Raw genomic sequence first — 14975 nt, forward strand, 5'->3', positions numbered from 1 at the left:
AGGCTTCTACTGCAGAGAGAAAAACAAAAGGCTCCCATACAAACAGCCTCATGTACACAGTCAGTCCATCACTGTATTAACTCATACAATGGCTCAGCTGAGAAAAATAGCACTATGCCCAGGAAATGTACAGCTAAAGCCAAAAAGCCAACTGGACACTAGATTCCTTCTGAAAAAAGAGTAATTCCAGCTTTTGTGAGGCAACAAACTAGGATAGAATGCAATTAAAAGCACCAGTCCTTTAGAAAGGCCTTTCCTGCCTGTACCTTAATGGGTTTTCAAGTTCCCCCCCTGAGAATGTGCACAGCCCCTCTGCTGGGCTAAACTTCAGCACAGCTCCCACTTCACATCCATGTGCCACTGGGAGAGGGCAGTGAGCATCCTCAGGGACACCTCCTAAGAACAGGCGAGTTGGACATCCCTTCAACCTTCAGGTCTTCATAACAGGCCACTATGAGATCCAGCCCAACTCATCTGGAAGGGATTTGCTCTCACACCAAGGGGCTGCATTCCTGTGGGGACAAGTGGATCAGCAGGAGGGCAGGGAGCACCAGGCCAAGATGTGCCTCCAGCAGCTGCTTCAGGCTGGATGGTGTAGCAGGAGCTGCACAGCCCTGTTTGTGCTGCTCTGGGGATGAAAATGAAGACCAAGGGCACCTCCTTTCCCATTTGGCTAAAAATACTTCCCAAACCTTGTTATTGGCAGCCTGGTGTCAGCAGGACCTAGAAATGCTGAGAGAGCTGGTTTTTGCTCTGCTGTCTCTGGCAATCCTTGTTCTCTCCCCCCTCAAGGGGAGAGTGCCTCTTGTCATGACAGAAGGCTGTGGCTCTCCCCTATTCACAGGGCAAAGCCAACACAGACCAGAGTCCAGGAGAGAGAAGCCACTGCAGAAACACAGCCACGTCTTTGCTCCTGACTCTAGCAGACGAGGATCAGAAATTAAAGGGATCCACTGAAGTGCAGCAACTTAAAAGGGTTCACATCAACTTCAAGAGGTTGAGATCAAATACTGGTTGTGCTGTCAGGACCAGTTGCTCTCTAATGTTCAGAGGTGAAGTACAACTGCTGGCTTCTCTTGACTGTATTTTGGACTAGCACACTTGAAATGCGAGGTGACTTAGTGCCGTCTCCTGCTGACAGGTTTGTGTCACTTCCCAGCAGGGTGCTGCAGGATGCTTGCACTCATGTTTGTGCACCACTTTGAAGCTGTGAACAGCTGCCTATGTGGCAAAGTATTTTATCAAATTACCTGGCTAGCCAGCAGACAGGAAAGCAGGAGAAATCCAACAGCACCTTCCTCCTGCATTGGTGCCACGTTGGTGGGACCAACCCATTCATCCTCCCTCCCCAGGCAAGGACCAAGGGAGCACAAGGGGTCAGAGCTGCCACTGCTCATAGCAGCAGGCACTATAAGAACAGAGGGGAGTGGAGAGATGGACAGAGAGAGACCAAACGCCACAAGGGAGCATGGGTGATGCAAGAAGAGCTTCCTGCCTGGGGATAGCTGGAGGGAGGACACATTTGAATGCATCAAGCCTGACAAAGGAACACACTTTGCAATTCCCAAGCTGCAGCAGATGCCTGGGCGTCCTGCTGGCTGGGGCCTCGTGCCTGAGCACGAGGCATTGCCTTGTCTAGCATTAAGCTTGCTATAAGAGAGACACTTGCATAGCAAAGTTTGGTCTCCAACCCTCTTGGCTCCTGCCGAGTACTTGAATCTGCTTCTCTCTGCTCCCAGTCCCCATCACCTTCTGCACAGCAGTAGAAAGCCTCCCTTCCTCTGCTTTCTTTTGTTCTGTCTGCAAACAATGCAACAAGCTCCACAGGGAAGCAGCACAAAGAACAAGAAAAGACAAGAATAAGAATAGTTCTGTCCCCAAGGCCCCTTTCCTACAATTACAGATCAGAAAATAAAATCTATGTTCTGTAGCACTGCTAGAAACAGTAAAATGAGAAAGCACATGCACACATGTACACACACAGGTGTGTGGAGACTGCACAGATCTGGAGCGTGCAAGTGAACAGCCACATGCTTGGGGCAGGCCAAAAAGAAAGAAATCAGAGGGACAGCCTGAATCAAGAGGGCGGTCACGTGGCAGGGTGAGCAGAGGTACTTGGAGAACAGGTCGAACAGACAGCACCAACCAGTGCAAGTGGTGCAATTCTCACACATTGTTCTTGGCATGCCAAGGCTGACTGCATTCACATTCACCCTAAAGACAACGTTCAGCATCCAGCTCTGTGACACAACACTCTGCTAGCTGCCAGCCATCTGTAGATGGCAGCTTTCCATGTGTAAATTCTTTTCTGAGCTTTCTAAACATCTCAATCTTCATCTCCACGAGGAGCAGGAGATAACCCCTCACCCTACCTTGAATCAGTGTGTTCCCCATGGCTGCACAGCGCTGGAGCTCAGCACCCTATGTGGCAGCATTGGGACATCATTGAATGGGATCAGTACTGTAAATGAGCCCTCCGTGGCCATATCCTGTCCCCGCTGTGTCCCAGTTTATTGTTGCCTGTGGTGGACTCCCTACAGAGCTCTCAACTGCAAAGCCACTGCTACTCATTTGAAGTGAGCGGCTGTGCACAAGGTGCCTGCAGCCCTGTCGTCACCTGGCACAAGAACACACATTTCAAGGAAATTTTCCACACATTGAGAACGTTTTCTGAACACCAGCTTTCCATCCCAACTGCTCAGGCCAGTTGGCAGAGCCAGAAGGCTGCTTTGTGCCTTAGGTAATAACAATTTAACAAGGTAACAATCTCTTTAGCCACAAATTAAATGGAAATGGGAAATGTCCTGTGCAGATAAGCTGCTGCCTGGATTATGTCCCCTGCCCAAATATAAGCTCCTCTGCTCTTTGATCCCTGTGCACACACGCACACACAGCCAAGCTGTGGCTCTGTGCTGCCCAAGCCTCACCTCATTTATCATCCTTCACCACTGCCCTCCTGTCATTTCTGGTCACTCATCCAAGGTGCCACTGCAGATGCCTCACTGTCAGCAGCAAGGATATGCAGGCATCACCTGGCCACCTTTCCCAACACTCCCTTGCCACTCGCTTGCCAGTGACGTATCTGTCACCTCCAAGGTGGTGGCTCTTACTTATGCAGAGGCTGCCACTCATCTGGCAGCTGCCTGTCACACAGGACACACTCACACGCTCAGCCATGCACACAGCACTTGTCACCCTCACCTGTGCTGCCATCCCTCCTCTGCCATCCCCTCTTTGCCTCAGACATGGTCATAAGCATCCCTTGAGATGCTCCCAACACCCACCACACGGAGATGATGCAAGATTTAGGCAGCTGCTTTACCGGACAGGATGATTCGCTGTGTCTGGATCAAGCGCGGTGACCACCCCTACAACAGACCCAATGTGTGCATCCTCCTGGACCTCCATCAGGTTGGAGGGGGGCCGGAACTCAGGGGGCTCATCGACGTCCAGCACCGAGACCCGTACGATGGTTTGGTCCCGGAAGGTGCCCAGGTCCACAAACCGCGGGTCCACGAACTTGTTGAGGGCCTCCACCACGACAGTATGCACTTTTTTTGACTCGTAGTCCAGAGGCTGGGACAACAGGAGAGGGTTAGCCACATCCAGCCCCAGGAGCCCCTCTGCTGCCCCTTCTTTCACCGGAGGCCTGAGGGCAGCACTAAAGCCACTGCTCTCTAGGCAGCACCTCTGCTGTGGCTGGGAGCTCTCATGCCCATGCTCTGTTCTCCCACAGCAGCACCCACACTGAGGTGGGGAGAGGAAGAGGAAGCCTCCAGCCCACTCCCCAGAGCGTGTCCAGGCTGCACAGGCAGCTAGGATTCACCAGGAAGACAGCACACTGTGTGCTGCAAGTAAGCAAGTTTTGATCATTAATCACCCTGCTATTATTTCTACAAGGGAGGCGAGCTGAGCACAGTGGCCTTGGTGAACAATCATTCTTTCTTGCCCGCGTCAAGTCTTTGCTTGATTGTTTTCGCCACCAAAGCACATACAGTAAAATGCTGTTGGCCAGGTACAGGAATTAGGTGGGCATATTTGTCCCCTGACGGGTGCTATCAATAAGAGCTGTAAGCGCTCGTCCCCACAGCCCTGCACACGACTTCACCTCTGCACGGCTCGCTGTGCCGCTGCTGCCCAGGGAGCTGCCCTATGCAGGCTCCAGCGGTGCTCTGTCGCTGCTCCACTCCAGACTTTCCTCCCAGATACAAGTCTGCCTCTTGCCATCCAAGCAGAACAGAGGCACAAAAATGCAACTGCTGCTACTAGAGCAGCATTCAGAGGAGGATTTATTTCAACTCAACTGGGCAGCAGGCGTTCCCAATGGAAAGGGCCCTCATGGAGATCTGTGCCCTCCCTACCCAACCAGCTTTCCTCATCTCTCACCTTCTGTACTGTGATGACAGCCTCTTGAGTATTGCTGTCCGTGGTGACTTTGAACATCTCCACCCCTTCTTCATCCTTCACCTGATATGTCATGTCCGTGTTCTCCCCGACGTCAGAGTCCTCTGCCTTCACCCTCCCGATGGCAGTGCCCACAGGGGCAGTTTCAACAATGCTGAACTGATACATCTCTGGAGGAGAAAAAGGTACTGATGTAACTGCTTATGCCCGATACAGTCCTTTGCACACCTCCTTAGGGCACCCCTAAACTACCAGGGCTGCCCAGACTCTACCAGTGTCTATAGCCCACAACACCATACCAGGAGAAACACAAACCCAGCCTAAAACAAGGGCTGAGGGAAGATAACCAGGGAGCACTGATGTTTCAAAGTGCCAGGTATCTCTGTATGGACACTGTGCTGCAATCAGCAGCCTCTGATCCTTTGCAAGCTTTACCATTTCTGACTTCTAGGAGATGCAGCTGAAGAGCTGAGCCACCCCCAGCTGCAGCACCTCTTCTTGCCAGCCAGGCACTAGTGGTCTCTGCAGCCAGCATGCAAGGTACAAACCATACATCCCTCTCTTTGCAGCAGGGTCACCTGCCCTCCTCCTTTGGAAAGGTCCCAAAGAAGACTCAAGCATGAGAGACAGGCCACTAGCAGTGATGTGGAAAGCAGAGCTGCCCCGTGACAAGGCTGCTGTCCGTGAGCTGAGCAGTGTCACTGTGCCTCAGAGGGCCAAGCGTGCCAATCTCTGACACAGCACCCAGGAGGGGCCAGGCTGATAACCGAGTCCCTGCACGAGCTCCCAGGAGACAGCAGCATGACAAACCAGGCTGCCCTTCTCCCTCAGCACTGCTCAGAGGGGTCGGGAAAGGGCCAGGTCCGCTCTCCTCATCACACAGCCCTGCTCGATATCAGGACTGGCACCAGGAGCAGGAGTCTTGTCCAGGCTCAGCCAAGGCAGCTGCCCCTCTATCGCACTGCCAGGCAGAGACACATTTGGACCCAGGCAAGGAGCTGTGCGTGCTACGGTACCGTGGTGCTGCTACCCTGCAAGCAGCACAGGCAGCTGGGCTGGCTCACTCTGCAGACACACGCCAGGCTGTGCTGGGAGCCGAGCTTCTCTCCCACTACCTACATGGGGCCAGGACCGGGACAAGGGCCAGTGCTCACCCCCCCGCTACTGCGAGGACTTACTCTGAGGGAAGCGTGGTGGGTTGTCATTGACATCAGTGACCACAATGGTGACTGTGGTGGATCCAGATAGGCCACCCAGCTGTCCCGCCATGTCCGTTGCACGGATCACCACCTCATACCGGTCCTGTGTCTCACGGTCCAGGTCAGCTACGGCTGTCCGGATCACACCTGGAAACCGGCAGGACAGTGTGAGCACAGGCAGGTCGCAGAGCATCCAGAATCACAGATGGGGTGAGGCTGGAAAGGGCCACTGGTGATTACTTCATCCAAGCCCCATCTCTAAGCAGGATCAGCAAGATCTCCTAGCCTCTTCACATACAGCAGATGCTTCAATACTTCAACAATCTTCATGGCCCTTCCCTGGACTCAATCCAGTATGCTCATGTCTCTTCTATGTGGCATCCCAGAACCACAGTACTTGGGTCATCTCACCAGTGCTGAGCAGAAGGGACAGGTTGGCTCCCTCAACTGCTGATGATGTTCTTCCTAACACAACCCTAGGTGCTGTTGGCTGCCTTTGCCATAGGAGCACGTTATTGGCAACAACAAACATCATCTGCTGGGCCTCAGTGCAAAGGGGAGTGAGAGATCACGTAAGCAAAAGCCAATTGAGGGGACAAAAGGGCTCTGGAGAGAAGAACAAGCCCAGCAGATCATCAGCCAGGCAGAAACATCCTGAAAATGCCCCTAGAGGGGGCCTAGGAATGGCCATGGGACCAACCTGATTCCAGCAAGTCTCTGTGGCCAATTTGCAGGCACATTTCATGAAAGATTCCTGGCTGCTGCTTCTAGTGCAGGCTGCCAGTAGCTCCGACTGGGTTAAACGCCATCTCAGAGGAGGTTTTTACTTCTCTCCAGGGAGGCCAAGAGCTGGGTGACGGGGCCAGAGGCATAGGAGCCAGCCTAGATGCAGGGGCTGCACTGGGGCCAGCCTCAAGGTTTGCAGAGAAAGGATGTGTAAAAACCCAGGCTGAGTCACGAAACCCCTTTGGCACAAATCTGCAACAGCCCACTTATCCTTATCTGCCCAGACAGGAGCCAGGCTTGCAGCAGCATCCCTAACAAACAGCGCAGCATCCCTAACAGCGTATCTGTGCTCCAAGCCCAGAGCACCAAGCTCCATTTCACAGGTGCCTCATAGCCCAAACATGCCTGGAACACCCCTCCATTTCAAGAATGGGTTTGGGTCAGTGTATTTCCAAAAGTTTGTCTGCAAAAAACCCCTCATCTTCCAGCATCGCTCCAAGGTAAGGAGGCCAGAGATGATAAACTGCTCCACATCAGTGGCCAAGAACGCACCAGAGACCATAAAGCTTAACAAAATGTATGGTGTTAGTACTTTTTATGAAATTAAGTCTCTTAAAAAAAGTGTTTATAGGTCTTCAGTAGCCATCTGGGCTTGGGGAAATGACCAGGACTAAAGCATAAAGGAATGAAAATAAACAAAGAGTAGTAAACCCCAGAAACTCCTGTGTCGCCCCAGGGGATTCATTTACGTGGAAAAAAAGCAGAGAAGAATTATTTTGAGAATGAAAAAAAAAGAAATGCCTCTGCCCTGAGGTGGCACCAGGGGTACACAGAAGTGCATACATGGATAAAAGGTCATCAGCAAACATTCCCAGTCCCACTATACCAGCAGCACCTCAGAACAGCTAGGAATCAGCTTAAAATCCCCTCCAGCTCCATTTAACTTTCCCACAGATTTAGACATTGTTTTCCATTTTTGTAATTGCGCTCTCTTCCAGGATTTCCTTTGTCTCACCAGTAACCCTGCCTGGTGTTAAGGAAGATGCTGCAAGAGGGGTGCCTGGCTGTGGTGCGGGTCTCTACAAGGGGTCCAGCCTGGAGGGAACAAGGAGCTCCTCCCTTGCCAAGCAAACAGGAGAGCATCATCCAGTTCCCCTCAGCACCTTGCAAGACATCCACTCATAAAACCAGCCATGGCAGAGCAGCGCAGCCCTCTGAGTCAGTTGGCTCAGGGCAGACACTGCTGGGAAGCCTTCAGCACAACCTAAGCAGAGGGGAGGGGAGAGCTGGGAGCCAGTGGGCTGCAAGGAGGCAAAATATGGTTTTAGGGACATATCACAGGGGTCCCAGGCTTCAACCCTCCACAGCCAGGTTGCCACGGTTTCCTAGCTCGCCCGTCTGATGAGACCTTGTACACCTCCCAGAAAGGGTCATGAGTGTGTGGCTCACACCAAGGAGCTGCTGGCACTGTGGCCCAAAGAAAATCAGAAACGCCACTGAGCTGGGAGGATGGAATTCCATCCCCAGCCCTTGCATGACACTACAAGTGCAGGAGAAGCCACCAACACCTTTCAGGACACATTTACCTCTCCTTGCTTTCTGAAACTAGCTATTATGCCAACAATTATCATTGTTAAGATTTATTACAAAGACACAGACACTGTTTCAGAATCTTGCAGCTCCCCGGCTTTCATGCATAGGCACAATCTTACCCATCCCATGTCCCTCTGTCACGTTTGTTCTGTAATTACCTCGACTCCCACTGCCCTCAGCCCCATGAATGCAGAAGAAGCTCTGCCTCATCCACCATCACTCGAGCACTTCCAACATCAGCCTGTTCACATGCTCTGGTAGCTCTCAGCCCTTTTACCACCCAGCCACTAATGTCCACACCCCCAGTCAGCATGCAGGTAAGACAGACAGAACACCAGAGAACTCCTGCTAGGGAGCATCTCAAACCCTCCACAGGAAGACCACGGATGTTGACCCTGCGATGGGGCCCAGGGTCTGCACTGGCTCCCCGCTTCAGCTCAGAGCTGTTCAGAGGAAGCCACCTGACCATCATCTAGCCACTCTACTTCATCCAGTGGGGCTGGGGGAGCACCAGCAGGGGAGCAATGAATGCACCTCCAGGCACACATCCCAGTGAGAACCACAGCCTCAAGTCTGAGAGAGCAGGAGCAGCCTTTCACCGGCACCAGGGCTGCGTGGGGCTGGCCTCAGCTGGTCGTGCTCATAGGCCTCTCTCCTGCCACTCCACTATGAATACAAAACCCTTATTTCTGGGCAAGCACTATCTCATTGAAATTTAAGCAATTCTGTTAATTAACGGGGTCTGAAGCATTTTATAATGAAAATGATTCATGTCAGCACAATAGTGATGAATTGGGATGAGAGGGAAAAAGCGCTTGCATTCACCAGAGCTGTAATGACTTAACCGAGCCGCTTGTAATGATATAGTTCACATTACGCCATGTGAGATGGGAGAAAAAGTGCTCAGGCACTTTCCAGAACACCTCCAAGGTCACGCGTCCTGTCCCCAGGCTGCTTGGCACATGCAGAGCAGGGCAAATGGCCCCAGCCAGCTCCAGTTCTTCCAGTAGCACGATGCAGACAAAATCCTCCTCTTAAACGGGGGTGAAGACTGAAAGCAGAAACCAAACCACCTCCTGTCAAGACGTACACTGTTTGCCCAGTCCATCCTGGGAAAGTCGGTGTCTGACACAGATGAACTGCCCCAGGAGCACGATTGCCACCAAGAATGCTGGTCCCTCTAAAGCAGCATGGGCCACACCAGGCTACTACCCCAGTGTCAGGCTGGTTTTGTCCTTTAGGCTGAAGTACCACTCTCCATTTGCTAGTGGCCTTGACAAATCAGGGTCTCCAAACAACTCTACACCAGTTCCTTGAACATGGCACTGAGTGCTGCCACAAACACCCACCAGCAGCAGATCGGTACGGTCCCACCTCCTAAACCCTCAGGTCCCAAAACCTAACCCCCAAGGACTCTGCAAAAGCAGCAGCACGTCATGGCAGACCGGTTCTCGGGGGCAGAGACAGAACCAGCAGGGACCTTCACCACTGTGTGTAGAACAGGGACAAGTCCTTGCTGCCAGCTCCTGAGATTCACCTTCTTTCTAGCCAGAAAAAAGCCAGGCTTGGTCCTTCCCAGACACTGCTAACAAAGCAAGAACAACCTCCAGCTCAGACTCGTCTCCCTAGTTCTTGTCAGCATCTGTTATAGCCAAATAACACAGATGCGTGGTGGCATACCCTCTGGTATAAGGCACATGTAGCTTTCCAGCATGATCCAGAATAATCAGTATAATTACCAGGCAAGGGGACACTTACAGCATCACATAAATACCATCAAACCTGCTCAAACGACAGATGCTCTTTTGGTCATAAACACAGCAGGACAAAGCACTCATCAGGTAACATCTTTCCAGGACTCCTATCATATGGATTTTCCTCTGCTCTCGGACACTTCCAGCTCAGATGCCCATATCCCAAGAGACCCTTTGGACAAGGCTCCTTCCACCTGCGGGCACTGGGAATGACACACTCACTGCCACAAAGTGCAAAGCCAGAAAATTATGGAGTAACGTATATGGATGTACCTTCAGGAGGTCATGGCTCCACCTACAGCTCAAAGCGAGCGGTCTTCAAAGGCAGATGAGATCACTCAGGGCCACTTCCAGTTAGGTTTTGAGCGTCTCTAAGGATGGAAGTGCCACCTTCATGAGGATAAGTCTTCCTCCCATTTGTGTCTTTTTACTGTGCACATCTGAAAAGTCTGGCTGTGTCTTCTCTATCCCCTCCCACTAGGTAGCTGGATAAAACAGATTCACCCCTCCCAGCAGTCCGGTCAGTTAAAGCGATAAATCTGCCAACCACAAGTTCTGCTTGAGGCATTTGTATCCTGGAGGAAGTCAGCCCACTGCAGATGGAGTCTTAGCCCCAAGAACCAGCACTTCACCCCACCCTACACGCAGAGCCCCCCTTCCTGTCCTTCAGCCCAGAACAATTTGGGAGGCAGAAGCTACAGGCATTCCAAGCAAGGTACTAGGCAGAAGCTTAAGGAGGTTCACGGCCCTTCAGCAAATAAGGTACACACCTGAGATGCAGAAATGGAAATGTTATGGTTGCATCAGCATAACCAAGCTAATCAGCAAAGTTAATGTGAAGGGTGCAGAGCCACACAACTACTGAGGCTGAGGGATGCTGCAGCCTGCAGATTTCTAACATGGTATATTTCATAGTGGGTGGCCAAGTCCTTTTCAAATCCATGTGCCTCCTAGCTTCTAGGACAGCACCCATGGAGATGGAGCTACCGTCACTGCTCAAAGAGCAGCACCTAGCAGGGTGTGATCCTGGCTGGAGTCAGCCTTGCCTATGCCAGAGAAGAGGCAGCAGTGCTCTGGAGGGAGGCACCTGCAGTGAGCTCTGACAGATGGGCCAGCACACTTACCCTCAACCTCTGTCCCTTCTTTTAGCAGCTAAATCCCTCATCATTTAATATTAATTCCCTCTGCACATTGGTAGATATACCCTAATTTCTTCAAGATAACCAAATGTATGATTTGGTCCCAAATCAACTGGAGTTCCTGCACCAGTCTCTGAAAAGGGCTGTTAACACTCAATCTTGCTAATAAGAGCAATCACTTTAAATAAGCATGGCTTCCCTGCAGACTCATCACCCATGCTCAGAGTCCCTGTGGCACAGCTCAGCAAATAAGTTTGTGGGATGGGGCACAGACCTGCATAAGTCCATGAGTGCATACAAACAATGCACATACTGGTATCTGTGTTTCCAGGCACCAAGGAGCCTTTTTAACAAACTGGCAAGAGCAGCAGAGAAACACGTCCTGCCTCCCACCACTGCATCCCACAAAACCAATGGTTCATCAGCCCAACTTCACAGCAGAAGCAGCAGTTTCCCAACAGCAGCAGCAAAGCACACATACGTGTTGCCTACTATAAAGACAGAGCCTCTTCCAGCAGGACTGGGGCCACCACAGAACAATGCAACACAGCTCACCTGTTACAAAGAGCAGACAAAGACCAACTGCACCCTATCTGAATGAGGAAGGCAGCAGAAAGCCTAAATACAACTAATGCTTGCAGGCTTTGCAAGGAGCCATGGGGATATTCTCATAGCTGGCACAGAAAAATCACACCTCCAAAGTTTGTGCATACGAAGCTCCCCACTCATACCGCAGAAAAGCCAGCCTAGACCTTCAACATGTGTGGGGTAAGTTCTGCGACCTGATGTAGGATACACAACACAAACCCACAAACAGCTTCAGTGTCTGAAGCTTAGTTCTCAAAGGATAAAAGGTAGTGGCTATGTATGAAAAGAAATAGTGGTATATATGAAACAAAGAAAAGCTTATATGCATCAGCTGTGCTTTTTCTTCATCATCATTCAGCACTGCAGAAACTGGAATTATTCTCCATAGGTTTGTGGACACCAGCAAATGCCATGCTGCGGTTCCCCAGTGGGGCCATTTAGTTGCTAATCCCCTGCCAAAAGAGACATCTGAGACAGTATGGGAATTCAGGGCTTATTGAGTGGTAGGACTTGGCATAGAACGGCATCCAATCATTTGGGCTTGCCTTTGAAAGCTCCATCGGATCTGAAATCCCAGCTGAATCCAGCAGCCGAATCCAAGAACAGGAGACAAAGTAAGCACCCTACACGTGGTCCATATCCTGTACTCAAGCGTGCAAAACACACTTGTACCTGCAACACCTGCACTATGAAGGACAGTGTGAAAAGAGCTGGTTGTAAAGGCAAGGAAGGAAGAGAGAGCCTGTGCTGGAAGGAGTCACAGGCTGAGACAGTATACAAGGGAGCACAAGCATCTGTGAGAAAAGGCAGAGAGGGAGGTCAAAACGAAAAGGGGAAAACAAATTGTTCTTCATTACCATATATTATAAGAAATGTAACATGCCAGGTTTTTATGGTTCTTTTTATGGCCATTAATAACAATGGTGGCTCTGAGAGTTATGCTACTGCTATGGATAATTAAATCTTATGCTCAGGGCAGAAGCCAGGCCACCCAGGGCTGTCAGGCCAGGATTCCTATGTGGAGCACTAAAAACCTAAGTGCAGAGAGGGAGCAGGATGGGATTTGCTTGGGCCAACGTGCTGGCTCCTGGCCAGTATCAAAGAGACATGACAAAACAATGTCCCCAATTTTATGAATCACAAGCAAGAAGAACAGTAACACAACCCCCTCAGTGTATGAAACGGCCAGGATAAGAAATTAAGACACAAAGTCAAGGAGCTTGGATGCCCAGAGAGACATTAATTCTCACCACAGCCCCACTGAGCACATTTTAGTTTATGCCTTAATACAGAGCATTAATGTTGTTGCAGGAAGCTGAGCCTCTGCATGTCCTGGCTTGTGCATGTTGCTCCCAGAGGTCCCTCTTCATTCCAGCAGCAGGGCTTCCATGCACAAAAAGCTGTCTCAGATTAACAGCATCTCACATGGACCTGATTTTTCAGTGTTTAGCCTGTTGTTCACCCATCCCACCCAGCTCCAAAGTAAATCTGGGAGAGAAGAAAGCCCATATGCAGCCAATTCTGGGCCAGGAGTGGGTGCAGCTCCAAGCTTGCTCTTGGGCACTCTCCTCGTCACACCAGCCTCCTCCCAGACAATGGCATTTTCCACCACATATCCAAGCTCTGCTGTCAGGTGTGCTTAGAAGCTGCCAAATGGGAGCTTTCTCCCAGCAGCCAGCCAGGGCTGATAGCACAGACAGGGCTGTGACTGGCTTTGCCCACACACACCAGCTCGGTTTTCAGGGTGTGTGTGGTTTCACACAGATGTGCAGGCGCAGGCACACATACCTCCTCTACACTGTCCTCAAGCCAGAGCCTCCAAACAAATCTCACTGACATACATAAAAACAGCCTTAGAAAGTATCTATTACACGGACACAGGTCAGCCTGACACTGACTTGGCACTTCTGCCCAGGGGCTGATCTCAGCCTGTGACACTGCGGTTCAGCAATGGGGAGATGACAACCACTTTGCTGTCCATCTTTCCAACCAGCTGCAGCGACCCAGCCTGCTTGTCCCTTGGCAATTTTTCATTAAACTGTGGGTACTTTACTGCATGCTTTGTGGCTTAAATACCTCTTATTAGCATTTGACTGTCTTCCCTCTTTAGAAAGCTTGCAAGGCTCCCATTAAGGGTAATGAGAGTCACACTCCCAGGAGGCAAGGAGAATATATACCCCAACATCTCCTGGTTATGGTCTACTCTAACCAGTATGTCAGAGCATCATCTGCTAGGGATTTATTACAGAGGCATTTTACAACAGGCTCTCTTATAAGTTATTAAGGAATGGAGCAGCTTCTACTGTTCTTTCATTAAATATTAATAGAACATTTATAAACCGATCCTTAATTTAAAGTGTTACCTTTAATCAAAGCCATGGCGATGATAATGCAGCCTTTGGTAAGGCCCCCTCTGATAGTGCTTAAACCTTTCACACGGAGGTTTTATACGCTTGCGGGTGCACTTCTCTTCTGGGCACAGAGCACAGAGGAGCTCTGGCTGGTGCAGACACCGGCAGAGCACGCTGGGCTGGCCAGCACAGGTCTTGCTCCACTGTGCTGCCTGCTACAGGTGCTGCACGGAGCTGGACAACAGCCTGAAGGGCTGGCGAGTTTCCTCCCCACCACCCAGCAATGCCCATGGCACAGGTACCCCAGCACCAATGGCCAGCACAGAGGTGCAGGCCTCCCAGCACACAGCCCTACACCAAACTGATTCAGGACACATGACCATAGTCCAATCTCCTGATGTCACCCTGGCCACCCCAGCTCTGCTGGGTGCTGCTCACCTGTTTTACTGTCCACAGTGAAATGCTGCTCGCCGTCCAGCACGCTATAGACTACCCGGGCACTGCTCCCGTATGTGGGGTCATCAGCATCAGATGCCATCACCTGCATCACTGAGGTGCCTGCAGCAGAGACAAGGAGGAAGAGAAAAGGTCAGGGAGCAGGCAAGAAGAGCAATGCAAACCTCAGGGCCAGGGGCTGCTGGAACAGGAGAGCAAGGGCCAGTACTGATCACTCCCATGCTGATGCAAAGGAGAGCAGTTGGGTGTAAATGCAGCACCCCCCTCCCACGACAGCCTGAGAGCCAGGACTCCAGACACTGCTGCAAAGGCCCCTGCTGTCCCGCAGAGCAGAAGGAGGGCCAAGACCTTGGGCCACCTTGGCTTTGCTGTCTGGGCAGGACCTGCTCTCCAAATCACTGGTCTGGACAGCTGGGAGGTTTTCTCCCAGCAGACTTTTACTGAACCATCTGGGAAGGAGCTGGGGATGAGATGTTACCACCACAATTGCCCCTTTCCCATCAGCACTGAGCAACACTGTCCCCCACAGCCTGCAGGGGACCTTCCAGACAGAGCCTGAACCACACTGCAGCACCACATCTGTGCAGCAGGCAGACCTACAAAGGGACAAGGGCCATGGGAGAGGAAAGGCTTTTGTTTGGTCAGGCCAGACACAGCATCACGTCCTCATGCTCTACATATAGCAGGGCAGGACGACTATAAATTTGGTAAAAGTCCATCAAACATCTGCAATTAAGTTATTGATTTTCAACGCCGCCTCATTAA

General features: G+C 51.3%; 1 protein-coding gene across 2 annotated transcripts in view; it reads right to left on the bottom strand.

The window, feature by feature from the left end:
* Window positions 1–14975, bottom strand: part of CDH22 (cadherin 22) — a 76355-nt gene that overhangs the window by 23147 nt on the left and 38233 nt on the right. For both annotated transcript variants that reach the window (XM_069871892.1, XM_069871893.1), the window contains exons 4-7: window positions 14193–14312; window positions 5583–5750; window positions 4387–4574; window positions 3323–3576 (exon numbers count right to left, since the gene is read on the bottom strand). In XM_069871892.1, the coding sequence (XP_069727993.1) occupies window positions 3323–3576; window positions 4387–4574; window positions 5583–5750; window positions 14193–14312 (730 nt within the window). The remainder of the gene's footprint in view (window positions 1–3322; window positions 3577–4386; window positions 4575–5582; window positions 5751–14192; window positions 14313–14975) is intronic.

This window comes from Phaenicophaeus curvirostris, chromosome 18 (assembly GCF_032191515.1).
Source record: "Phaenicophaeus curvirostris isolate KB17595 chromosome 18, BPBGC_Pcur_1.0, whole genome shotgun sequence".
Lineage (NCBI taxonomy): Eukaryota > Metazoa > Chordata > Aves > Cuculiformes > Cuculidae > Phaenicophaeus > Phaenicophaeus curvirostris.